This window comes from Monodelphis domestica, chromosome 2, assembly GCF_027887165.1.
Source record: "Monodelphis domestica isolate mMonDom1 chromosome 2, mMonDom1.pri, whole genome shotgun sequence".
NCBI lineage: Eukaryota > Metazoa > Chordata > Mammalia > Didelphimorphia > Didelphidae > Monodelphis > Monodelphis domestica.
In genome coordinates this window covers 542,198,144-542,223,886 of record NC_077228.1, presented here as the reverse complement: position 1 = coordinate 542,223,886, position 25,743 = coordinate 542,198,144, and the positions used below count along the sequence as shown (strand labels likewise).

The window sequence follows — 25,743 nt, the reverse complement described above, 5'->3', positions numbered from 1 at the left end:
GTCTCCAAGGCAGAGAGGGCGCCGTCTGCCTTTCCCGCATGGGACAGATGTGAGGCCTTGCTTCCTCCCCTGTGCCACCCAGCTCTGACTGTCCTTGTGATGCGTGCCTTAGAACACCGGGAGAAACCTGTCCCGGCGGCCTCCTTTGTCCCTGCTTGTGCCCTGAGGAGGGCTCCCCACTCCCTCTCACATGGCCCACTCTGCTTGAGCAGAGGGTGGAGAACCAAAGGGGCCGCCTCCCACAGTGGGCTTCCTTCCCTTTGCCTTTTTTTCTTGGGGCGCCCTCAGGGGTCAGGCAGATGAGGTCTCCTGGGTCGTCCCTGTGGAAAGCCTCCAGATGCTGGAGGGGAGCTTGCATTTCTTCCTAAGCCTGGAAGGCTTATTCTTAGGAGCCATCCCCAGTTCTTCTTTCTAAACTCCTACCGTGCCTCTTAGAATCAGTACTGTGTAGCGATTCCAAGGCACGAGAGTGGTAAGGACTCTAGGCACTGGGGGCTCAGTGACTTGTCCAGGGCAACCCAGCTAGGAAGTATTTCTGACTCAGGATTGGCACTCACATCCTGACTCCAGGTATGCTGCTGTTCCTCCGGTGGCCCCCGAAATCTCTGGACTTTGGTAGTCGGGGTCAGTTTAGCAGGAGGAGAGAACAAAGTGGTCACTTGGGTCAGGCCCTGCTGAGCTCCAGAAGGCTGAGAACAGAGAAATGCTGGGATTGCCCTCAGAGGGAGCACTTTAATGAGACAATATGTTTGGAAAGGATGCTTGAAAGCAGGAGATGGGGTACAGGGAGAAGGACAGACGAAAGTATTGAGTTCAGATGGTGGCTTCTGGGACAGGCAAAAGGCAAAAGCTTCAGGGCATCCTGGACACGGGCATGTTTGGGCTGTTGGCAAGAGCCCGTGGTTGGGGGTAGGTGGAAGAGCAGAGACCTCTGACCATCCGTGTGATTGTCAGTCTGCCAGACCTTGCTCTCATTTGGCACCCAGGCATGTGTCCCTGGCCACTCAAGCAAGATGCTTCGTAAAAGACGTCTAGCCTATGTGCCCCTGGAATGCTCCGGTCTACCAGGACAGTGGCCTTGTTTGAAGAAACTCAGGCTGGCCTGGCCTTTTTCAGGTGTTCCATACTCAGCAAGTGTTTATGGAGTGCCAGCAGTGTGCCTGGCGCTAAGCCAGCAGAGCTCAAAGAAAGTGGAGAGTCCAAAACAGACACTGCCCTCCAGAAGCTTCTGGGCACTGTTCTCAGAGGAGGAAATCTTGAATTTTGTGGGAATAGAGCAGACTCACTGACTCGCACTGACAGTCCCCAGTGCCTTCTCTGTTTGTATTCTGTGAGGATGTTCTTGTCCCCCTGTTGTCTTCTGGATGGTGACTCAGGAGACACCACCTTGACCGCATTTGATGGGGCCTTGAGGCAGTCCTTCCTTCATCTTCCTGCCCAAATACCTCCCTGCAACTGCCTGAGTGGTCTTCAAAGTCTTTCCTCACCCAGCCCCTCCTCCCTGCCTCTTGATCTAGGGACTCTGGCCATCCCCCAGGCCTGGGACACTCTCCCTCCTCCTCTGACCACTTACTTCCCTGCTGTCTTTAAACATCAACCCCATCTCATTCCAAGGCCATCCTACTGTTAATGACTCCCCATCCAACCTGAGTAATGCAGCTTGATTGGGCATATTGGTTTGCTTGGTGTCTCCCCTGTGAGGGTGGGAGCTCTTGGAGGGAAAGGACTATCTCTTTGTTCCACTGAGCTGCGATGAAGTTCATTTGTACTGGCTGAGGGCACATAGAGTGTCCTTTATTGCTGCCCTCTAATTGGCTCCTTTTGTTCTCTTTCCAGTCCAAGGCTCATTCGAGCTCTGTACCAGCCATTCATGCACCCAGGCCTCTCTTTAAGTTGCATTTGTTATTTCTGCTTTTCTGCATTTGCTTGTGATGTTTTTATGCCCTAGTACATGGTCAGTCTTTGTACATGTACCTTGTGCTGCTGAAAAGAAGGTATATTCCTTTTTATCCCTCTTCACTTTTCTCCTCTCTATTAACTCTAATCTTTCTAAAATTTCATTCATTTCCCTTATTTATTTTTTGGTTTGATTTATCTAGTTTTGGTAGGGGAAGGTTGAGGTCCCCAATAGTATAGTTTTACTATCTATTTCCTCAAGCTCTTTTAGTTTCTCCTCTAAAAATCTGGATGCTATACCATTTGGTACATATGTTGCATATGATATTTCTTCATTACCTATATTTCTTTTTATCAAGATCTAATTACCTTCCTTGTCTCTTTTAATCAAATCTATTTTTACTTTAGCTTTGTCTGAGATCATGATTGCTACTCCTGCCTTCTTTGTCTCAGTTGTAGCCCAATAGATTCTGCTGCAGCCTCTTACCTTTACCCTGTGTGTGTCTACCTACCTCAATATGTACAACATATGGTAGGATCCTGGTTTTTAATTCATTCTACTAACTCCTCTGTTTTATGGGTGAGTTTATCCCATTTATTTTCGGTTATGATTACCATCTATGCATTCCCCTCCATTTTGGCTTCCTCTTTTAGTCTTGCCCTTTCTCCTTTCACTCTTTCCCTCCCCTCCAATGTTTTACTTTTAACCCATTTCCACACCTCCCCCCACCCTTACATCACTCCCCTTTCTGTTACCTCCCTTTTTATTCCTTTTCTACTTTTCTATAGGGTAAGATAAGATTGTGTATCCCAATGAATCTGGCTGTTCTTCCCTCTGAGCCAATTCCAGTGAAAGTAAGGTTTAAGTATTACCAGTCACTGCCCTTTTCCTCCTCCTTTCATTGTATTAGTCTCCCTCCCACCTCTTTATGTGATATAATTTACCCCATTTTACATCTATCTTCCCATTTCTCTTAGTATTATCCTCTTTTTCACCCCTAGTTTTTTTTGACATCATCCTAAACAGCTTACTTCCACACCCTCCATGCATGCTTCTAACTACTATGATAATGATAATTTTTAGGAGTTGTAGATATCATCTTTCCATATAGGAATACAAATAATTTGTCCTTACTGAATTCCTTAATTTTTTTCTCTTATTTACCTTTTTATGCTTCTCTTGAATTTTGTTACTTGGATATCAAGTGTTCCATTTAAGTCTGTTTTCTTCAGGAATGCTCAGAAAGCTTCTCTTTTATTAAATGCCCATACTTTCCCTGAAAGAATAAAGTCAGTTTTGATGGATAGGTGATTCTTGGTTGTAGACTCAGTTCTCTTGCCTTCCCAAATAGCATATTCCAAGCCTTTTGATTCTTCAGTGTGGAAGCTGCAAGATACTGTGTATTTGCCTGGTGTTCCATGATATCTGAATTGTTTTCTTTCTAGCTGCTTACAGTATTTTCTCCTTGGCCTGGGAACTCTTGAACTTGGCGATAATATTTCTGGGACTTGTCATTTGGGGATTTAATGCAGGATTTAATGATCTGTGGATTCTTTCAATCTCTATTTTACCCTCTTGAAGAATATCAGGGCAGTTTTCTTGGATAATTTCTTGTAATGTGATGTCTGGGCTTTTTATTGGTCCTGACTTCAGATAGTCCAATAATTCTCAGGTCAGTTGAATGCTAGCAATGAGGTGCTCCTCTGCCGGTGCAGCCTCTCTCCTGGGATCCAAAGTTGGCCTACATCTAATCTCAGATCCCAGAGTGGTAGGTGGGGAATGGGGTAGTCTTCTAGGACTTCTCTGTGTACAGTTTTGTTTCTGGTCCCCCCCCCCCCCCCCAATCCTGTGAAAATCTACTCTCTCCCTGCCTACCTTTCAAGTTGTGTTCAGTGGGAGAGGTCTAAGACTCTTATCTTGCTATTGGGTTTGGGTTCCTGTCATCTTGAGGGCCTTTTTAAAGATTGGTATGGAAGTGTAGTCAAAGCAGTTGGCTTTTGCTGCTACTGACTCTGCCCCCAAGGCCTCTCTTTAGGGCTTTGCTCAACTCTTCTAGCCTCTTCATTTACAGAAAAAGAAACAGGCCTCTTGGACTTCCTCTGCTATGATGCCTTTCCACGGATTCTCTTGGATGACATTTGATTTAAGTAAAACCACTCCCAGATTATCACTAGCTCAGATCCTCATTTCCTTTTGGATTCAGCTTCTCAAACAGTCAGAAGTGATTTCATTCTTGTTTTGGAGAAGAGGAAGTTCTGTACATGTTAAAATTCATTCCTGCTTTTAGCTTGCCCCAAATCAGGCTCAGTGTTTCTCCTGGCACTTCATTGAGCTTAAGTCAGTGGGGAAGAACTCATTTCCTGTGCTGTTTTGTATTTACAGAAGTGAAGCCCAGAGGGTGAGGGCGAGGGGTGCTGGGCGAAAAGAGAAATCTTTCCTCTGGTGCCAGTGGGTGTGTGTTTGAGTGGGCCAGAGGAGGTCCTCCTTTGAAAAAAACCTGAATTGTGTTTCAAAAATACAAATCTTTCTTTTTTATTAAATCCTCACCTTTTGTCTTGGACTCAATGCTGAGTGTTGACTCCAAGGCTGGGTGAGGCAGTGGGTTTAAGTGACGTGCCAGGATCATCTGACCCAAAAGGCCTGAAAGTTGAGTCTTGAAAACTGGGACTGTTTTTACTGGAAAACCAGGTGGGTCACCCTGTGGTAGCTTAAGTAGCTTTGGGGAAGGGAGGGCCTTTCCCAGGCTTCATCATGCCAAGTAAGAATAGATGAGCTTTGTCACTTACTGAATCTGAATTTCATAAAGGGTGTGAGAATTGGTTTAAAAAAGCAGGTTGGCCTGGAGTCTGTCAACATTTATTAGGCACTTTGTGTGTGCCAGGTGCTGTTCTGAGGAGTTTAAAGTCAGAAGAAGGCTGGGGAGCAGGGCTGGGAGTGCAGCTTGGGGGCAAAGAAGGCCTCGAGGAGTGCAGCTGCCCAGAGGGCAAGGAGCAGGAAGGCTCTGGAGGAGTCCCTGGCCAGAGAGGCGTAGGGCACCGAGGACGTGCTTGCTTCCAATTCCTCTTGCTCTCGGGAAAGCGAGATAGTCACAGCTTCCTCAGAGAAACACTTCTCAGCTCTTGGTTGACGATGGTCTCAGCAAGACACGAGTGGAGAGCCTGGCTGTGGGCCTCGTGCCACGTGACCCATTGGTGGTGTGACCCACTGGAGATGAAGGGCCCTTTCGAGAAGGACAGACTCCCTTTAAAGATGGATTTGGTCGGGAGGCAGCGTAGCGTGCAGGACCAAGCGTCCTAAAGGGATGGGCGGGCTCTGAGTGACCTGGAAGGAGGAGGGGGATGGCCAGTGGAGACCAAGACTGGCTAGACGTTAGCACCCACCGCTTAGGCCGCCCTGATCATACAGGTGGGAGTTCTCCGTCTGGAGAAGCCTAGTAGTGTTTGAGGTCACACGTGGTGTTTGAAGGCGGCCGAGCTATCTGGAGAAGCTAATGTTTGAGCTGCACACCTGCTCAGACCCTTGTCTTAAGGCTAGTGCAATACATGCAAAGCTTCGGGGTGGAGGACCCCGTGTTCAGCTTCTTGTCTCTAGCGGGCTGGACGGGGGGCCCTGGTGCCCCCCCCGTGGACTGAGTGAGCTCCGGCGGCCCCGTTCTCGCTCAGGGGTCTGGGCACCTTGCGGCCCACGTGCCCTCTGACCCTGGGGTGCGCTGCCTGGCTCCTTGGGCCGGCCTCCCCAGCAAGGGTCCTTCTGCAGGCCTGGCCAGGGCTGGCGCCAGATCCCCTCAAGTCCGCATTGCTCTGGGCTCTGTCACTGTGCCCGGGGCGCCTCGCCAGGGGCTCGCGTGGAGGGTGCGCCTCCAACAGCCCTGTCTGTCTCTGCTTTTCACAGGCATTTCTGCACAGCAAAGAGAAGGAGATTCTTTCTTTGAGTGAGCAGATTAAGGGATTGCAGCAGGAGGTAGCGCATGCGGTGGAGGCCCAGGTGATACCCTTTTCTGTGCTCCTCACCCCGCGCCGGGCTCCCCGGACAGGGAGGCTCCAGAGACGGGGCACCGCCCTCCTCTCCTCCGGCCTAGAAGAACACGCCAAGCCCCCCGGGGTTGGGGGCAGGAGGGGGGGAGCCACTCTTGCTCAAAGCGCCATGCCCTGTTCTGGGCCCCGCTGGCCTTCCTGGGGACTGCGGGGAGGAGGGGTGCCCCAGGGAGCTGGGGAACTGGGACAAGGAAGTGTCGCTCCATCCAGTCCTGCTGCCTCCAGATCTGTCCCCCGGAGGACATTTGTGAACCACCTACCTGTGGAGCTGTTGCAATGCCACTTCTTGGGTCATTCTTTGTAAATCTCGGTCCTCCTGCCTGATGCCTTTGGGTGCTTTCTCCGGGGGGCCCAATGCTGCCTGGGTTCATTGGGAGGTCATTTTTGCTGGTCTCACAAACCAGGGGCTCCAACCAAGGGCACTTTTGCGGAGGGTCTTGATGAGGTGGAGGACTGAGCCAGCCTGTCCAGCCCAGTCTCCAGATACGCTGTTTTCAGCCCTCACCTTCAGTCTTAGAGTCAACACCATGTTTTGGCTCCAAGGCAGAAGGGGATTAAGTGACTTGCCCAGGGTCACACAACTAGGATGTGTCCGAGGCCAGATTGGAGCCCAGGACCTCCTAGCTCTAGGCCTGGTTCTCTATCGACTGAGCTCCCTAGCCTGCCCTGCTGAGTTGCTAAGATGTTTTTCTTAGCCTCCTCTTTGAAGATCATTGAGAGGCTAAGAAAAAATCTTTGTCCCACGTATCAGTTCCTTTTGTTCCCAACTCTGCAGTGAACCCAGGATTCTACGTGAAAACTCTTGGCTTTTTTTTTTTGTGAGTCTGGAGAATGAATGGGCCTCTCTCCCCCGTGATCTCATCGGCCTTTCTTTCTGCCTGGCCTTCTCCCTGCTCTTGGTCTTGCCTGCCGCTGGCGTTCTGGGGTGATGGGGCTGCGGGCACTGCTTCTCTCGGCTTCCTTTCTTCTTCCCTTCCTGGCTGTCGTGGCCTTCTTTGCAGCCTCTTCTTCCTCTCCGTCCTTGGCTCTGAGGAGCGTGCCCAGCTCCTGGGAACCTCCCGGCATTGGCTCCCCGAGCCCCTTGCTGGGCTTGGCTCCGGAGGGCCTCCCCTCTATCCCCTTGTCCTCGGGAGCCCTTAGGAGCCCGCGGGGCCAAAGAGGGCACTCGCCCGTGCCTAACCTGCCTGTGCGCTCTGCTCTCTACTCAGGTGATGGGGGACACAAGCGCCGAAATGGAGGAGCTCAAAGCCATCATCGACAACCTGTGTGAGAATCACGAGCGCTTCCGAGCGAACAAGGCCGAAGAGATTGAGCGGCTGCACGAGGTCATTGAGAAGCTCCAGAAGGAGCTCTCTGTGCTGGGGCCTGCGCTCCACGAGCTCAGCGATAGCCAGGGAGACTCTGACGGCTCCCAGGCTGAGAACCTCCAGCGCGAACTCGCCCAGGGTCTCTCCTCTGTCCAGGCCCGCGAGGAGAGGCTGCCGCTGCCTCCAGACGAGCTGGGCCAGCGCCTCCGGGACGAGAGCCAGTTCCGGCTGCGCGTGGCTGCCCTCGAGCAGGAGCTGCAGGGCATCCGCGACGCCTCTGCCCAGCAGCTGACTCTGAAGGAGGCCGAAGCCAGGAAACTGGCCGCACTGGCCCGGCGGTGGAAGACTGCTGCACGCCAGAAGGAGGCTGAGGTGGAGGCTCTGAACGAAGAAAGAGGCGTGCTTTTGGCTGAGCTGGAGACACTCGTGATGGCGTGCTCTCGCCTCGAGAAGGAGCTGGAGAGGAAGCGTCCGGCGGGCCCCCACGAGCCCCCAGAGCTGCAGATGCTTCGTGCCCAGTGCGTTGGCCTGAACCTGAAGCTGCAGGCCCTCAGCCAGAGGCTGGTCACCTACCAGCTGGAGCTTGATCAGCACCAGGCTTGCGGGCCCCAGTGCCGAGTGCAGGTCCAGAAGAACTTGATGGAGCGGGATGCTTTCCGTGTGCCCAGGACGCAGGGGCCTGGGTGGCTTCAGTCTGGAGCGCCTGCTCCCTCTCAGGAGGGTCACGGTGGCATTTGGGTCTCTGAGGAAGGGTCCTGTGCTGCCGCCACCACAGAGGAAGAGTCTGACGAGGACCCAGGGCCCTGGGAGTCCACCGCTGCCCCTCCGGGGCAGAGGGGCGGGCCTGGACCGGTAGGCATTGTTTTGAGAGAAGTCCTGTCCGAGAGAAGGCAGGCACAGGTCACAGGCCTTTGGGATATGGGCCTGGGAGGCAGCCGGAGTGCCGGCTGGGGCGGTGGCTCAGCGCCCTGGCCCAGCTTAGGCCCCAGGGTGGGGCAGTGGGCCCCTTCTGGCGGGTCTTTTCTTCTGAACCTGCCTCTTGCCTCCCCTTCCTTGAGCAGGAAAAGGCTATTGCGGGGAGGCCTTTTAGGCCAGTGGCCACTCTGCGTAGGTCACTGAGGCCTCGGAGGTCAGGCTCCTCTTCATTCTCCCTGGGGCAAGGGCCACAGGGCAAAGGGGGAGCTGGCAGACTTCCTCTATTCCTTGAAGCCCAGCTGTCTGAACCTTCCTGGGAGAGCCGCCAAGGCCCCTGCACCCCACAGGGAGGCCCGGGCAGCTGGGGCCCCGAGGGGTGTCTGTGTAACAGGCCTGTGCTCAGATGGAGACTCCCTCTCCGGCCACTTATTCAGAGGGCCTGGCTCTCTTCTCTGTCCTAAAGAGGCTTTGGGGGCATCGTTGATGGAGCCTGGCCGATCTGCGGGGCAACGAGGCCGCTTCTGGGCAACAGACCACTGGGCTCTGATGCTGCCATCTGGGCCTGGGCCTCAACTCCCCCTTTGGGAGTCCCCCACCGTCTCCAGCAAGCCTTCCTCTGTCCGGATCATGGGCTCTCGGGGGACCTACTGCGGTTTGCCGCCCTTGGGTGCCCACCTACCGGGTGTGGGCAAAGCGAGGGCACCCGAGGGAGCAGGGCGCCGGCCAGAAGAGATCAGGCTAGTAGTCCGACCCCGCCTGCCCAGGTCCTGGCCCTCCTCTTCCGGGGTGAGAATCGATGCCCCGATTTCTCGCCCTTAACGCACTCTCCGTTCTTGTGTTTGCTCCAGAGCCTAGCGGAGAATCGGTCTCTGTGCGCCCCAGCGCCAGGCCTCGAGAGCAAGGAAAGTGGCCTTTCGGTCTTGACGGTCTGTCAGGAACAGCTGGAGTCTGAGTTACTCCTTATGAAAGCTAAGATGCAGATGGGTGCCGAGGACCGCAGCAAACTGGTAGCGAGGATGAAGGTACCTTGGAGGCCAGGCCTCCGGGAGCTTTGGAGGAGGCTCGCCCCTCTCCCCTCAGCCCTGGCCGGCCCTGCCCTCCCTCTTTGGGGGCAACAAGCGGGTCTTGGGCTATTTCTATCACATTCCATCCTCGTGACAAGTCGGGCTCCCCCTTGTACAATAGAGGAAGCTGAGGGAGATGGGCAAAGTGGCTGCCCAGGGCCACCCAAGCCAGCCAGTGTCCCAGGTCACATTTGCACCCAGATCTTCCTGACTCCAGGGCCGCCTCCTCCCCCTCCTCCCTGGTCTCAAATGCCAAGTTCTGGTGCCCTCCAAGAGTCTATGGCTAAAGGCTGCCATTTGTGAATGCTTCGAGCCCGCCAGCTCTTTGGCACTCCCTCCATCTTCTCTGAACTGTTTCCCCAGTTTTTGTTTTTACCCTGGGAGGGATGCCAGTCTGGGAGGAGCCCCCAGGGAGGAAATCTTCCTCCTCGTGCACAGCGTGGCACTAGCTTAAAAAGAATTCTTCCAAGCCTTATTTCTGCCTTAGAACAACTCGTACCATGGAATAGCAGGGGCTGGGCAAACCGGGTCACACAGCAGAGTGTGTGAGGCTAGATCTGAACCCAGGACCTCCTAACTTCTGGCCCAGTGCCATCGTCCCTTGGCCACCCGCAAGGGACCTCTCCGGAAACAGACCTTGTCGGTGCTCTGACGTTTCCCTCTAACATCTGTGGCCCGGTCCTCGCCAGCACCACGGGCCTCTGGCTTTCGGGCGAGCTGATGGTGGTTGGCTGCTGGGCCTTTCATCCCGGCTCTACATCCCTCCTCCCCTGGGCACTGTGACTGCCCAGGATGAGCCTTGGCCCTCCCTTTGCCCAGCACTGATTGAGCCTCTGCTGCGTCCCTCCCCGAGGACAGGGGCTATCGGCCCTCCCCTGGAGGAGCTTGGGGTCCTGCCCGTCTGTCTTTGGCAGCTCCTAATCGAGCGGCACCGCTGAGGCCAGGGACGAGAGGCTTGGCAGAGCGGATCGAGGCAGGAAGGCCGTGGTTCTGGTCCAGTCCCTTCGCTTTCCTCATCTGTAAAATGGGCGTATCATGACCCACGGATTCCTTCTGAGGGTTGGTCATGAGGTTCCAAGTTTGACCCAGGTGGTGGCTCTCCATTTTTAGATGAAACTTTTGGTGGTTTGCGACCATTTGGTCCCCACCAGAGTCCCGTGAGGCAGGTGCTGACAGGGAATCCGACCCTCGAGTTCTTCAGGTCCTGGCCTGGCCTCAGCACTTGGGGGACAGGAACAGAGTTCGGGCCCTTAGCCCTCCTCCTCGGGCCTGGGGCCCTTCTCGCTCCCTCACTGTCCGCCCGGTGCCGACGGGGGCGCACAGCCTCGGGATGGATGCCTGCTAGGCCGGCGCCTCATTGTCGCCTGGTGCTCCCGCCACTCTAGAACCCAGCAGGCGTGCCGAGACTCGTGGGGGCGAATGAGTGGGTGCGGACCCAGGAGAGGCCTGAGGCAAAGGCTGTTGTGACTGGCCCAACCAGGCAGGGCCTGTGGGCTAGTGAACGGAATTCTGGGTGAATGGACACAGGCCGTGTGTCGGGGAGAGGCCGTGGGGGCCTCCCCCCTCGTGGGCACTTCTTTTACAGAGAATTGAGACAGTAGGAGAGGGGCAGCGCGCCAAAGGGAGGCAGCCGCGGGGAACCTCGAGCGTGCCCAAGCAGTCCTGTCAGCCATGCCTCCGGGAGGGAGAGTGATGGCGCTGGGCCCTTCCGGGGGATCTCATTTCGGGGAAGACTCGGGAACCAAACAGAACCAGAGGCTACAGCGCCGGAGTTCTAGCTTTAAGAAAACCTGGAACACCGGTGAAGAAGCCCCCAAAGACGGCCAGAAGAAATGAGTGGGGCAAAGAGGCGAAGGGACCTTGGACCGTGCCAGCTCCTTCTCCCACTCATTTCTGCTGCTGCCCTTAGGGGATGTCTTGGGTCTGAGCTGAGGGGAAGAGGAGGATTAGCTGAGTTTCTGGGCCCCGCTTGTTCGCCTCATGGCGTGCTCTTGAATTTCCCAACTTTGCTTGCAGCAGAAGCCTGTGACAGGCTTCAGTGTGTCTGGAGCTCGCGCTCGCTCGCGCTCGCTCAGGGAGACGACGGAGGTCAGAGAAGTGGTGGTCTCCCCAGCTTGCCCGTCCGGAACGGGCTTTTAAGAAGTTCATTCCGCGGCCGTTCTTTTCCAGGAGGGAAGCCTCCATCTCCGTTTGCTTAGGGCAACGGCAAAACCTTGCGGCAAGAGCTGCAGGCCTGGGGCTTGCCTTTGTGCCGCTTTAGCGGGGAGGCGGCGACTCCGCAGCACTCCTCAGAGCGCCGTTTGCGACATTCCGCACGCCAGCGGTGCGCTCGTGGATCCGCTCTGTAACGCTTTGCCTGCCTTTTTCTGTCCGCAGATCCAGCAGAAGCCGGTGGACGTCTGTCAGCTACAGAAGGGCGACCTCATAACCCAAGTGAGGCATATTCAAGAGAAGCTGCATCACCTCATCCGCTCCATATCCTGCAGGGACAGCCACGTCCAAGTCTTGAGTCACGGCGCGCCACTGAGTCCCCCCCAGAGGCTTGGCAGTCACGTGCCGGGGCCCGCCTGGGGCCAGCCGGCGGCCGGCCAGAGCCCTCCTCCTCAGGGCCCCGTTTCCACCGTCCTCCAGCACTCCTGGACGTTGCACGACCGCACTGAGAGCCCAGATCCTCCAGGGCAAGGCGGGCCAACGCCGACGCTTGACAAGACCCCGGATGCTTGGCTGAGCAGCCCGTCGGACGCCGACCCCTCAACCCCCGACTTCTCCTGCTCTGAAGATTGCGTGGCTGCTCAGAGAGCTCCGCCGTGCACGGAAACCCCAGGCTCTCCCCCTCCTGGAGGGTCTGCTCGGGGCTCCCCACCGTCTGCCCGGAGCGCAGAGGAGGCGTCGCAGGACGCGGATCCCCTGGACGCTGTCCAGCACTTCAGAGATACCATCTTGGACATGGACTCCTCGTCGCTGGGCTCCCCGGAGCTCGTGCGAAAAGACTCCACGCTGGACCGTCTGCCCAGCGTCCACCTGACGCCCCTCTCCCAAGCCGCTGACTTGCAGAGCCCTGACTCGGCCTGGAGGTCCTTGGGCCTGCAGGATTCCTCGGGGTGCCTGGCTTTCCCTGCTCTCCCGGGCCTGGAAGCAAGCCCTCAGCCGTCTCTCACGGAAAAGGCACGGCCACGTGCCGGCCGTGCCACGGAAGCCACGGTGTCGGTAATGGAAACGCGTCTCTGTCCCCTGATTTCTCTCCGGGGTCCGGAGGCGCAAAAGGGATCGGAAAAGGAGCTTGGCAGAGCGGGCAGAGTTGGGCTTGAGGCCCGGGTTCAGGTCCTCCCTGGGTCCTGCGCTGGCTGGCTCGCCCTCTGGCTGCCCAGGCATCCCACCGCAGGGCAGACGTCCTCTGTCAGCAGGGAGCCTGAGGGCCGGTCCTCCGGGCCGTCCTCCAGTCATGTGACGTCAGCATGTTCCCATGGAGATGGGCCTCCCTCTCCGGCCCAGCTTTCCCAGCCCTGCCCCATTATTAGTTCACCTCCTGGCCGAGGCTTGGGAAAGCAGCCTTTGAAGGCTAGCTCAGAGCCCATTGGTCAGCACGGTGTGGAGGCAAGACTAGCTTTCTGCAGGTCAGCCCCCATTTGGTCCTAGGGCCCATGGCTGATGTAGCGTGTTTAAAGGTGGTCAGCAGTGGCAGCCAAGACGTGAGGAGAGGGAGGGCGCTGGGCGCGGCCTTTCCCCGGGGGGGACGGAGGAAGTGGCGTGTGGAGGAGGGGGCCCGGCTCGAGGCCGGACCCTGCTTCCTTGCCCTGTGGGTCTCTCTCGAGGGGGCCCTCTGGGGTTTGCCTTTGCGGAGGCCTAGAGGGCCACGTTACTTGCCCAGGGCAGCGCAGCGAGTGTGGCAGGCCAGACGGGAAGGCGCATCTTCCTGCCTCCAAGCCCGCCACGCTCCCCATCGCCCCTCACTCCGCCCGCCTGTCTCAAATTCTACTTGGCAGTGACTGCATTGGCCCTCCTTGCCAAGCGGGCATTTGGGGCTTTAACGACCCTCAGGGAATGCTTCCGGGGGCCCCACGCTTTGAGAAGCGGGGCGCAGCCCGGGACCACTGTGCAACTCTCTCTTGGCTAGGAGAAAGATGTGGAAGATTTCATCCTAACACCAAGCAATTCTCAAGAACACCTCGAATCCGCAGCACCCGGCGAACGTGGGGAGAGCGATGGCCATGACAACAGTGAGTCGGGGCGCTCTAGGCTGGCATGCTTGGGGGGTGGGGGGAGGGATGGCCCCGGAGTCCGGGCCCCAGGCGGGACACCCCCATCTGGGTCATAATGGGGATCCTACGGTGGCTGGCCAGTGGGACCTCCCGAGAAGCGTCCTGGTCCTCCGGGACGCGCTCCGGCTGCGGTGCGGCTGCGGCCGGGGCTCTCCACGGCCTCCGGGGAAGAGACCGCGGAAGCTGGCGTGGCTCTCGCTCACGGCTCTCTTCTCCTTGTAGAGAGGAGTGCCGGTCTTCCAGACAAACTGAGGCAAGATCCAGAAAGATCAGAAGCTGCTGACACTCGCCTCGGGGCTCGCCATCCACCTGGAATGGTTCAGAGGCCCTTGAAACCCACCAAGGATAAGGAAATGCAGTCCAAACAGATGAAGGTGAGTGAGTGGGGGCGGCCCCCGGAGGAGCTCCCCCCGGCGCGGGAGCCGGGAGGGGGCCGCCCAGCGCCGTGTCCCCCGGCTCTCGCTCACAGGCCGCGCTGCTCGCTCCATCCTGACCTCTGGGCAGCTTCCCCCGACGGAAGCCCTTGCTAGGCCAAGGGCGCCTGCAGAGCGCCCCGGCAGGGAGCCCCAAGGATCCGGAGGGGAAGAAGGCTTGGGCCCTCCGTGGCCTGGGCACGGCGCCCCTTCTGAGCGCTAGAAGCTAGGAAGCAAGCACCGTGCACGTCTCGGGGGTCAGGAGAGGGAGACCGAGGCCGAGCATGTGGGGGAGCGAGAAGGCTCCCTCCGAGGCGAGGCCCAGCCGCCCGTCGGATTGTCCTCCAAAATGTCACCGACTTGTCGCCACAAGCGCGGTGGCGTCCCAGCTGCTCTTCAAGAAGGCGGGGGGGAGGCCTGGGCAGGGCTGCGCTTTAGTGGCGGGCATGGAGGGGGGCTGGGGCAGGGGAGCGCTGGGAGGGCCCACTCTTGCTGCTCTCGATCGTGCCAGAAAAAGGGGAAGGGGCGGGCAAGGGGGGTGCAGGCTGATGGGGCCCTGGCCGGAGCCGCTGTTCGAACAAGGGAAAGGCGTCCCCTCCTTTCAGCAGAGGAGTGGGGCTGCTTTTGGCTGTGCCCTGGGTGCCCCTGGGCCCCTCCGGTGTCACTGGAGGGTGGGCATTGTGACATCAGCAGAGGCCCGTCCCCGTAGCTGCTGGCACCCCTCCCTGTCAGCCAACGGTAGGCCTGTGACTGGCGGGGGCGGGGGGACTTCTCTTTACCTTGGACGCTCAATCGGGCCCAGAGACAGGAGGCCCCGCGATACTTCCTAGCTGCGAGACCCTGGGCAAGTCACTTCACCCCCATGGCCTCGCCCTTGCTGCACTTTTGTCATGTGACTGATGCCCAGTGAGGATCCCCCAAACAGACAAACACACACATTAAAGCTTCTTCTTGCTTGATGCCGGGGAGAGGTTTTCTCCTGTGTGTGGGACTCCCTTAGGGATCTCCAGCCCTGACCTCTCCAAAGCTGCTCCTGCGGCGCCGGGCCTGCTGCCTATGGATGCCCCACTTAGCCCCCCCTCCGTGGCCTCCGTTGAGAAACCGTCCAGTGACTTTTAAAACCCTTCCCTTCTGTCTGCCCAGACTGGGTAGTGGTTCCAAGGCAGAAGAGTGGGGGTGGGGGGTGACCTTGAGTCCGGACTTGAACCCAGAACCTCCCATCCCCAGGCCTGGCGCTCGTCTCCCATCTGCTGGCTCTTTATTAAACCTCTTTGCATAGATAGGTAGAAGGCAAGGCCCGTGTTAGAGAGGCGTACCTGAGCCACGGGGCCCAGCTGGCCCGGCTCGCCTCGGCCCAAGGGCCGCTTGACCGTCTCGCTTTGAGGCCGCCAGGGCCGAGGCCTCTGCCCCCAGTTGCGGCCTCAAGCTTGTGCCCCCCTTGGCGTGGGCCGGTGCGGAGAAGGCCCGACGTCCGGGCCCTGCCTTCCCTGGGCCGGGGCCGCCCTTCGCCTCGCTTGCCCTCGGTGAACTGCCGGGTCCAGAACGCCAGGCTCAGGTGCCAGGGCGGCGGCTGCTCTGCCGAGGCAGCCCGGCGCGCCCGGCGCGGGATCCTGGGTGCGGGCACGTGCCTTGGGCCGGGGACATCCGGGAAGATCCGGGCCTGCCTCTCCTGCGCTCGTGCTGGGATGGGGGCTGCGTGTGGGCGGCCGGACGGGCCAGGCCCAGAGGAGCCTGGGGAGCGGCCGCGAGCGGCCTGCTGCTTCTGGCCTCCTTGGGCCCCTCGGAGCTGCCCCTCCGGCCAGCTGCCTTTGCGGCTGTCCTGGTGGGAGGGCCCAGGGGGCCGCCTGACGCGTCCCGCCCTGGGCTTGCCTCGTAGGCGTTACTGAAGATGGTGTGTGACGAGAGCCAGCAGATCCTGGTCTTGTCCAAGTGTGAAGCCCCCGCCTCGGACCTGGGCAGCGCCCTGCCGGCCCCCACCCCGGACTGCTTTCAGAAGGAGAGGCAGGGCTTGCTGGACGCCGTGCAGGCCCTCAAGGAGCACCTCACCAGAGTGCCAGCCCGAGGAGAAGAGAAGGTCAGGGGGGAGGGAGGGCGGTGGGCAGCAGGCCGTGGGCACACTTCCGGGGGCTTCAGGGGGCCCTGAAGGAGCTTCCTGAGCCATTGACTGCCCAGCTAGGGAGCTCTGGGCTGCCCGCCCGGCCGCTCGGGGAGGTCCCGCTCTGGGCTACCGGACTGGAGCCGTCCTTTCTCTGGCCCAGGAACCTTCTGACACAGGCTTTGACTGGGGAGGCGAGTTCCTGCAGGCTGTCCAGGAAGTCCTGGAAAAGGAGCGCAACATGCTCAAGATCGAACTCCAGTCCAAGCTGTGCAGCCTCGATTCCGGAGACGAGAGATCCCTGCTAGAGAAGCTGGAGGATGTGGTCAAGGAGCAGGTAGGAGGGGCTCCTTCCGTGGGTGGGGCCGCCCCGCCCCGCCCCGCCCCGCCCCGCCCCGCCCCGCCCCGCGGCCTTCATGGGTCTCCGCCTTTGCCCCCACCCTAGGGAGAGCTGCAGAAGAGAACCTTAGAAAACCTTCACCTGACCGACCGCAGCAGCCTGCTGTCCGAGATCCAGGGCCTGCGGGCCCAGCTGCGCATGACCCACCTGCAGAACCAGGAGAAGCTGCAGCAGCTCTACGAGGCCCTCACCAACGTCGAGGACCACGGCAGCAAGCAGGAGTACCAGTTCCGGAGGCAGGGTAGGTAACGGGGGCGGCCGGGGGGGGGGGGGGCGTGCACAGCGGAGCCTGGGCCCCCCCCCCCCCCGCGGGCTCCGGCTGGGCCCCCCCCCGAGGGCCTCCCCTGACCGGGCCGCTGGCCGTCTCCCTCCCCCAGTGGAATTACTGGAATATAAAGTGGAGCAGGAGAAGTGCATCGTGAGCGACTTGCAGAAGACTCTCACAGAGGAGCAGGAAAAGGCGACCGAGAACCAGAGGCTCCTGTTGGCCGCCCAGAACACAAGCCAGGAGCTCAAGGCCGAGCTCGAGGAGTGCCAGCAAGAGAAGGAGAGTGCGGCCCAGGCCCTGAGAGAAGCCCAGAAGGAGGCTGCCCACCTGAGGTGCGTGCCCGCCTGGACAGGCGCAGGGGGGCAGCCACCGGCTCCACGTGCCTGAGCGGCTCTGGGCCGGAGGGGCAGGCCCAGGGACACCCAGGCCTCCCAGGAGAGAGCCCCTGCGGGCCCCCTTCGGGAGACTCTTCCCTGGCACCGGCACAAGTGCCGGATGTGATTCTGTTCTGCCGGCCTCGAGCCCGAGAGCCGGCGAGGCCTCTGGAAGGGAGAAAGAGTTGGGCCCTTTGTGCGTCCGTCCCAGGCGCTGCGCTCGTGCCCTCTTTAGAGTGCGGGCCTGCACGCACAGGGGCTCGTGATCCCGCCGCCTCCAGGCTCTCCCGCTCGAGCCCCAGTCCGAGCCCCACTTGCCTTCCCGTGCCTTTCCGCCCCCCGTCCCCAGGCCGGCGGAGCGGCGCCCTTGTTCTGGGCCCCGGATCCGCGGGCTTCCGGCTCCCTCGCAGATCTGTGGGCAGCCGTGGAGGGGGGCGGCCTGCGAGATCCCAGGAGCCCGAAGAGGAGTGCTTTAGAGGGGCTTTGGAAGGCCTCCCTGGTGGCCTCAGGGGAGTCCAGAGGAGGGCGATGCCTCCTCCTGAGCTCCCCGCCTCGGCCTGGGGGGCTCCCTTTGCCTGAGCAGGGCTGATGGCCGGGCAAGGGATTCCTGGTCCCAAGGCTTTGGCAGCGTCTTCCCATCCCCTGGGGGGCTTCAGAGACCCCCAACGGAGAGGGATTTTGGGGGAGAGACTGAGACCATGGTGGGGGCAGGCTAGCACAGGCCGTGAGATCAGGGCCCGGCTTGGGGAGTCCCAGGCATCTCGGAAAAGAGTCGGGGTGCAGACAGGAGAGGGGGAGGGGTGCCGTGAGCCACGTCCCCCTGGGGTTCCCTAGCAGCCGCCCCGTCTCCACGCAGATCCCTGCTGGAAAACCAAGAGACAGACCTGAAGGCGGCCTTGGATGCCCTGCAGAGCGAGAAGCAGAGAGGGAAGGAGCTGCAGGCCCTCGTGGAGGAAGGGCAGCGGCACAGCCTGGAGCAGGACGAACTGAGGGCCAAGGCCATTGAGGTGGGCAGGGGCTGCTGCCAGGGCTCCGGAGGGCTCCGGGCCAGCGAGACGGGGGCCAGGGAAGGGCCGAGTGCGGGGAGCTGAGGCAGGGCTGGACACACGATGGGTGCGGGGACAGAGGAGACCACTGGCTAACTGAGGCAAGGCTGGGCGAGCGGCTGGGGCCTGTGGTGCGGGGAGGGCCTGACGCCCTCCTCCCCCCTTGGGGGGCTGTGTGAACCCCCCCATCCTGCCAGGGGAGTTCTATGGCCTGAACCCCCCCCCCCCATCCTGCCGGGGGAGTTCTATGGCCTGACCCCCCCCCCCCTCCTGCCCCCGCGGGCCCTGTGCCTGACCCCCCCCCTCCCCCAGGAGCTGCAGGCATCTCTGGACAAGCAGCGCAGCCAGAACGGGCAGCTGGCGGTGAGCCTCCAGCACGAGCAGACGGAGAAGGCGAACCTCAAGAAGGAGCTGCAGATCGAGTACTCGCGCTGCGAGGCGCTGCTGTGCCAGGAGCGCGGGCAGGTGTGCGAGCTGCAGAGGGCGCTGGAGGCCGAGCGCGCGCACGCGGCCGAGCTGGCCGAGGCCCTGGGCCACGAGCGCCTGGTCACGGAGCGGCTGAGCAAGCGCGCGGGCGAGGCGAGCTCGCAGAAGGAGGCGCAGCTGCAGCAGGCCTTCGTGCGCAAGCTGAAGGAGGAGAAGGGCCGCGGCGCCGAGCTGCAGGTGCTGCTCGACGAGGCCCGGCAGCAGGCGCTGGCCGCCCAGAAGCAGCTCGAGCTGGAGGTGCAGGCGCACCGCGAGGAGATGAAGAAGGAGAAAGAGGTGAGTGTGCTGCTGCAGGCCTCGGCGGACGCCCTCCACAAGCAGAAGCAGGAGCTGCTGCGCTACCTGGAGGAGGAGAGGGCCAAGCAGGGCAGGCTGCAGGCGGAGCTCGAGCAGCTCCAGCTCGGGCCCAAGGACGAGGCCGGCCCCGAGGCCAGGAGGGACAAGGACAGAAGGCGCGAGGCAGGCTCGGCAGATGAGGACAAGAGCAAGAGGGGAAAGAAAGACAAAGAAAGGCTGGTGAGGGCCCCCGGCCCCTCCCTCCCCCCCCGGGGGGCCCTGAGCGCAGGCGGGCTGGGACGGGGGCCAGAGGGGGCGAGCCTTGACTCTGAGGCGCTCTCCAGGCCCTTCCGGGGCCGCCCTGGGGCTCCCCCGGGCTGGAGGAGGCTCGGAGCCACGGGGCTCTGGGCACGGGTTGCTGGGCTCAGGGGAGAAGGCAGGGGGCACGGCGGAGGCCCTGCCAGGGGAGAGGACAGTCCCAGATGAGGCTCGCGGCCGAGGGGAGGGCCGGGAGTTGTGCTGTGGGAGACGGAGCAGAAAGGACAGTTGGGCGCTTCCAGTGTGGAGAGCACTCTCTCGGGATGGTCCTGCTGCGGTCCCTGAGGGCTGGGGCTACCGCAGGGATGGAGGTTGAGGGCCCTCCCCTTCTCGTGGCCGGGCTTGAAGGCTGCTGAGGATAGAGCGCCTGCGCCTGCCCCTTAGTGGGATCAGCTGGGGGACCCTGGACCGATTGCACTTCTGGGTCTCAGTTTATCCAGCTGTCTTATTGGAGCGTCGGGCCGAGCCCTTTCCACTTGGAAGCCCCAGCAGTGCCCCTCTGGGGTCCGGCGTTAGCCCACGGCCTGGGGCCTCCCCCTCGGCCCAGTCTGTCCACGCTTGAGCCCGAGCTTTCCCCGAGGAAGCCTGCAGAGTGGGGTGCCCCCCACCCCAAGAGCTCTGGCAGCAGGGCTCTTCTCCCCCCCAGGGTGTCTTCTGTTCTCCCACATTCCTGATGGGCCCCCCATCTCTTTCTGACATCTGACGGAGCAGGCTCGGGATGTCCAGTAGGTGCAGCAGCCGGGGGGAGGGACAGAACGGGTGCCCACCTTTTTCCCTCTGTCCTTTGGGTCCGTAGTGCTGCGGTCAGCTGGGCAGGGACATCGCAGTCATTGCCTCCTGTTTGTTGGGGCCTTCAGGGCATTGGGTCTGGCGTCCTCATAACAGACTTGCCAGGGTCATGCTTGTCCTTTCTTCTTCTCCAGCTCGGTGGAACGTCCCACCGCATTCTTGTTTGGCCAGTGGTCAGCCAGTGGGCCCAGCTCTGCTCCCAGCCCATGGCTCCCACGCCAGGTGGTTCTGCGGCTGTTGGAGTCTCTGGCCTCTCATCCTCCTTCAGCCTGGGCCCGGGGCCCTCTGGGATCTCTGCTCCTTCCCTTTAGGGGCAGCCTCCTCTCACGACAGTCCCCCTACATCCTGGGGCTCAGAGTCATCTTTGAGCCCCTTGGGGGTCCTGCTTGGACATCCGCAGCCTCCAGGCTTTTCCCCATCCCTGGTTTCTTTCCGTCTTGAACCCACTGTTGCTGCCAGGTTTTTCTTCCAAGACCTGCCTTTGCAGGTATTTCTTCCCTTTTGAAAACCAACAGGACCAGAACATCGTGGCCATCGTGGCCTCACTGTCCCTCTTCTCGTGCCAGCATTCACTTCCTTGCTCTTCTGGCTCGAACCCTTTTTCATCGCCCGCCTCATCAGACTTGGGTCTAGACGGGGGGCTCCCTCATCTCGTCTGAGGTTCTTCAGCGTCAGGCCCGGGCCCCCAGGGGTGGCAGAGCCCACTTAGACATCCTATTCTGCCCGATGCCTCACTGACCCTGATTACGCATCCCCCAGTGCAGGGCCCTCATGGCATCTCTCATTTTGGCTTCCAAAGGCTCTCCTGCTGTGTGTGTGTGTGTGTGTGTGTGTCTGTCTGTCTGTCTGTCTGTCTCTGTATGTGTGTGTGTCTGTGTCTGAGTGTGTGTGTGTGTCTGTGTGTGTGTCTGTGTCTGTGTGTGGGTGTGTGTCTGTCTGTGTGTGTCTGTGTATCTGTGTGTGTCTGTGTGTGTGTGCCTGTGTCTGTGTGTGTCTGTCTGTGTATGTCTGTGTGTGTGTCTGTGTATGTCTGTGTGTGGGTGTGTGTCTGTGTCTGTGTGTGTCTCTGTGTGTCTGTGTCTGTGTGTCTGTCTGTGTCTGTGTGTGTGTCTGTCTGTGTGTGTGTGTCTGAGTGTGTCTGTGTCTGAGTGTGTCTGTCTGAGTGTGTCTGTGTGTCTGTGTCTGTGTGTGTGTGTGTCTGTCTGTGTGTCTGTGTCTGTGTGTGGGTGTGTGTCTGTCTGTCTGTCTGTCTCTGTATGTGTGTGTGTGTGTGTGTCTGTCTCGTCTGTATCTGTATGTGTGTGTGTGTGTGTGTGTCTGCCTGTCTGTCTCGTCTGTCTCTGTATGTGTGTGTGTGTGTGTGTCTGTGTGTGGGTGTGTGTCTGTGTGTGTCTGTCTATGTCTGTGTGTGTGTGTGTCTGTGTGTGTGTGCCTGTGTCTGTGTCTGTGTGTGTGTCTGAGTGTGTCTGTGTGTGTGTCTGAGTGTGTCTGTGTCTGTCTGTCTGAGTGTGTCTGAGTGTCTATGTCTGTGTGTCTGTGTGTGTGTCTGAGTGTGTCTGTGTCTGTCTGTCTGAGTGTGTCTGAGTGTCTATGTCTGTGTGTCTGTGTGTGGGTGTGTGTCTCTGTGTGTCTGTGTGTGCCTGTGTCTGTGTGTGTGTGTGTGTGGGTGTGTGTCTGAGTGTGTCTGTGTGTCTGTCTGAGTGTGTCTGAGTGTCTATGTCTGTGTGTCTGTGTGTGTCTGTGTGTGGGTGTGTGTCTCTGTGTGTCTGTGTGTGCCTGTGTCTGTGTGGGTGTGTGTCTGTGTCTGTGTGTGTCTGTGTGTGTGTGTGTGTGTGTCTGTCTGTGTCTGTCTGTGTCTCTGTGTCTGTGTCTGTGTGTCTGTCTGTCTGTGTCTGTGTCTATATGTGTGTCTGTGTGTGTGTGTGCCTGTGTGTGTGTGTGTGTGTCTGTGTGTGTGTCTGTGTGTGTGTGCCTGTGTCTGTGTCTGTGTGTGTGTCTGAGTGTGTCTGTGTGTGTGTCTGAGTGTGTCTGTGTCTGTCTGTCTGAGTGTGTCTGAGTGTCTATGTCTGTGTGTCTGTGTGTGTGTCTGAGTGTGTCTGTGTCTGTCTGTCTGAGTGTGTCTGAGTGTCTATGTCTGTGTGTCTGTGTGTGTGTCTGTGTGTGGGTGTGTGTCTCTGTGTGTCTGTGTGTGCCTGTGTCTGTGTGTGTGTGTGTGTGTGTGTCTGAGTGTGTCTGTGTGTGTCTGTCTGAGTGTGTCTGAGTGTCTATGTCTGTGTGTCTGTGTGTGTCTGTGTGTGGGTGTGTGTCTCTGTGTGTCTGTGTGTGCCTGTGTCTGTGTGGGTGTGTGTCTGTGTCTGTGTGTGTCTGTGTGTGTGTGTGTGTCTGTCTGTCTGTGTCTCTGTGTCTGTGTCTGTGTGTCTGTCTGTCTGTGTCTGTGTCTATATGTGTGTGTGTGTGTGTGTGTGTGTGTGTGTGTGTGTGTGTGTGTGTGTCTGTGTGTGTCTGTGTGTCCACCGTCCGTCTCTGCTCATTTTCCCCGTCCCTCGGTATGGTGGGCTGGGAGGCGACGGGGCCTCCTCGACTGTGCCAGTGCGTAGCCTTCTGTCCAGCCCTGGCTGCCCCAGAGCTGCCCATTCGTGCCTCAGCAGACCCTGCTTTGTTCAGGAGCCGTGCGTCTCGAGGCCAGGCCAGCCTCTCCACCGTGTTCCTTTCGCCGGCCTCCCCTCTCCTGCCCCTGGGCCTTTGCCCGGGCTGCCCGTGTGCCCCTGGAGTCCCTCCCCCAGGCTCCCGGGTCCCGTCTCCCTCGGCAGGGCCTGCAGAGAGGGTGGCTGGGGCGGGTGGCTTCGGGCCGAGGGCCGAGCGGGTGTGTAACGAGGCGCCTTCTCGTCTCGCGCTCCGAGGGCTGGCAGCGGGAGCTCGAGCTGCAGCGCCAGCGAGATGAGCACAAGATCCAGCAGCTTCAGCAGACCATCAGCGAGCTCCAGAATGACAAAGGCTTCGTGCCCAGCAGAGGCTGGCAGGAGTGCGGGGTCGGCGTGCCCCTTCCCCCCAACACGGAGAAGCTAAAGGAGCACCAGGAGCAGCTGCAGAGCGTCCGGCAGCAACTCCTCCACGCTGTGGCCCTTCTGACCAGCTTCATGAACCAAACTGTCAACAGGTGGGGACGGGAAGGGGCGGCTCGTGACCCCCGAGATGGCACAAGGGAGCGGGGGGCTGTGGTGGTCGTGTGGTGGGCGCACACACATGGGCACCCCATACCTCCCTGGGGCTTCCTGACCTGTAGAGAACCCAGAAGCTATGAGACTGTAGAGTACAGCTGGTAGAAAAGGGGGGCCCCCTCTGCCCCCACCCCACTTGGGATCGTGCCATCCAAACCCTTAGAATGTGCCAGTTGCTTGATCGACCCATATGTGTCCTCGGCGCTGACGGGTCTGTGTTCTGCCAGCCTCGTGCCACCCCTGTTGAGATTGCTCAGGGCAGCCAGATGGCCAGACCCAGGGATGAGAGGTCCTGGGTTTCAAGCTGTGTGGCCCTGGGCAAGTCACTTCACCCCGCTGCCTAGCCGTCAACACTCTTCTGCCTCGGAAGCCAGACAGTGTTGATTCTGAGACACAAGGAAAGCTCCCCGCTCTGCCCAGGAGGCCTGGGGGGACCTTGTGAGCTCGTCCACGTGTCCATCGTGGCACCCAGGGCCTTGGCCCCCCCCGAAAGCCAGCCGTGTGGCGTCCTGGGTTTGACCCGGGGGCCCTTCGATCACGTGCAGCCTCCCGGGCCTCGAGTTTGGCGGCTCGCTGAGCGCTGCCTCCGCTCTGTGCATCCCGAGACATCTCTGGACATCGGACGCAGGCCCTGTGGCCAGGGGTCACCCTCGGAGCGTTGGAAGGGGCGGCCTCTGCTGGCCGACCCTTCTAACATCCCCCTCTTTTGAACAGAACCATCAATGACTGGGCGTCATCCAACGAGAAGGCCGTGACGTCCTTGCTGCTTACCCTCGAGGAGTTAAAGTCCGAGCTGATGATGACCCTCCCTCAAGTAAGTTCACACTGGATGGGGGCGGGGGGAGGGGCGCGGGCTGGCCCTGCCCTCGGGGTCGCCATGCGTTTGCACTCTGAAACCTGCTTCCCCCACTGTGGCACCAAATGCTCTTGAGTGAGGGAAATGCCTGTTAAGTCAGTCACTTGTTGGCAGGTTTGTGGTTTGTAATTGGTGAATTTGAATTGGATTTTGTCATCAGTGAATTCACGGTGGTGATCTGGAATTTGGGGCTTGTCATTGGCAGCCTTTGTGGATTCAGGATTCCCCAATAGTTCCGGCTCTGCCTGCCTCCCCCTGCCCCTCCCCATTATAAACGTTGCTGATTACTCTTCCTTCTTGTAACAGTAAAGCAGACCAGCTTTGGGATCTTCTCCTAACTCCATCCATAGCGCCTGCCCCCCACCTCTGTTTTAGAAGCCCAACAGGCCTCTCTGGAAAGAGAGTCACATTTCTTGGAAGGGAAGCTCGCTGGGCCGCCCAAATGCCCCCTGGGGCGGCCTCCTGCCTCCCCGCCCTGTCCAGGCCGAGGCCCTCCCCGCTCCACTTGTTCCCCTGCCTCAGTTTGCACGGGGTTTTCCGTGCCCGCTGCCCTTGGCCTTGTCTGCCAGGTTGGTGGCCCCCTTCCTCTCAAGCCTTTTGACACCATTAGGAGAGCTTCAGCGAGCATTTCCTTTTCCGGGAACCTTCCTGCCTGCTCTGCCCTCTCCGGGATGTGGGCCTTGAGTGGGCGGAGCGACGCGTAACTATGCCGCGCTGCCCGCTGCCACTCCGAGGGTGGGCAGTGCCATCCCAGAAGTCCTTCCGTTTGCCAGAGGCTTGGCGCACCAAGACTGCTCATTGCAGGGAGGCGCCTCTTCTTCCCTCAGACTTGCGTCCGTTCCTCATATAGCTTCGACAGGAAATCTTTAGCAGAAAAAGTGGCCGCCAACAGGTTTTTCAGTGCTTTGCTTTTTTTCTTTGAACCCTCCCCTTCCGTCTGGGAGTCAGTGCTGTGTAGTGGGGCTGGGCCGTGGGGGTCAAGGGACTGGCCCAGGGTCACCCAGCTGGGAAGGGTCTGAGGCCAGACTGGAACCCAGGACCTGCCGCCTCTGGGCCCGGCTCTCCATCCTCGGAGCCACCAGCTGCCCCTCGCTTTGCTTCCAGTAGTTGGCCTTGTGCAAAGGTTCTTTGAGTTTACAGTCGTCTCTCTGGGGCACTCTGGGGCGCTGCCACGTCCGTGACGGTCCCAGTCTTGAGGGCCCGCGACCCCACTGAGGAGGCCATCGGTGCTGTCTGCCCAGAGCTGGCCTCCGGTCCCGTGGAGCCTCCCCCCCGAGCAGTGAGTGCTTGTGGGGGGGTCAGGAGGCCTCCTGTCTGTCACTCGTACCAGTGGGGCGTCGGGGGCTGCGGGGGAAGCTCTGCTGGGAACTGCCTCTGGCCTCTGCTGCCAAAGCCGGCAGGCCTGCTGTACGCGCAGCCGCTCTCTGCGGGGCCAGGGCCGGGAGCGGCCAGCCCGAGTGAGTGTCGCCCTGAGCCCGAGCACCGCGGTCCTTCCAGGCTGCCGGGAGGGGCCCAGGGACGGGGTTCATTCTGGCTTCAGTTCGTCTTTTCTCTCCCTTAAAGCCTCACCTTCCACCTTAGATTGATGCTGTGTCCTGGCTCCGTGGCAGAAGGGCGTTGGGGCTAGGCACGGGGGCCAAGTGACTTGTCCAGGGTCCCACAGCTGGGAAGGGTCTGAGGCCAGACCGGAACCCAGGACGTTCCTTCGGTCTTGCCTTACTAGGATGG

The 25,743-nt window shown here is 59.8% G+C and overlaps 1 protein-coding gene across 18 annotated transcripts in view; it reads left to right on the top strand.

Annotated features, from left to right (window-relative positions):
- Positions 1-25,733, top strand: part of PCNT (pericentrin) — a 105,997-nt gene extending 80,264 nt beyond the window's left edge. For 8 of the 18 annotated variants that reach the window (XM_056820156.1, XM_056820154.1, XM_056820150.1 and 5 more), the window contains 14 exons: positions 5,789-5,881; positions 7,140-8,090; positions 9,002-9,175; positions 11,594-12,424; positions 13,332-13,434; positions 13,699-13,850; positions 15,766-15,963; positions 16,148-16,321; positions 16,430-16,625; positions 16,762-16,984; positions 17,883-18,033; positions 18,385-19,074; positions 22,842-23,098; positions 23,874-25,732. In XM_056820156.1, coding sequence (XP_056676134.1) covers positions 5,789-5,881; positions 7,140-8,090; positions 9,002-9,175; positions 11,594-12,424; positions 13,332-13,434; positions 13,699-13,850; positions 15,766-15,963; positions 16,148-16,321; positions 16,430-16,625; positions 16,762-16,984; positions 17,883-18,033; positions 18,385-19,074; positions 22,842-23,098; positions 23,874-24,090 — 4,410 coding nt within the window. In that variant the 3' untranslated portion in view covers positions 24,091-25,732. Of the gene's footprint in view, positions 1-5,788; positions 5,882-7,139; positions 8,091-9,001; positions 9,176-11,593; positions 12,425-13,331; positions 13,435-13,698; positions 13,851-15,765; positions 15,964-16,147; positions 16,322-16,429; positions 16,626-16,761; positions 16,985-17,882; positions 18,034-18,384; positions 19,075-22,841; positions 23,099-23,873 lie in introns of all 18 variants that reach the window. The other 10 variants (XM_056820161.1, XM_056820163.1, XM_056820162.1 and 7 more) reach the window with 6 other exon arrangements.
- Positions 25,734-25,743: the final 10 nt, after the last annotated feature.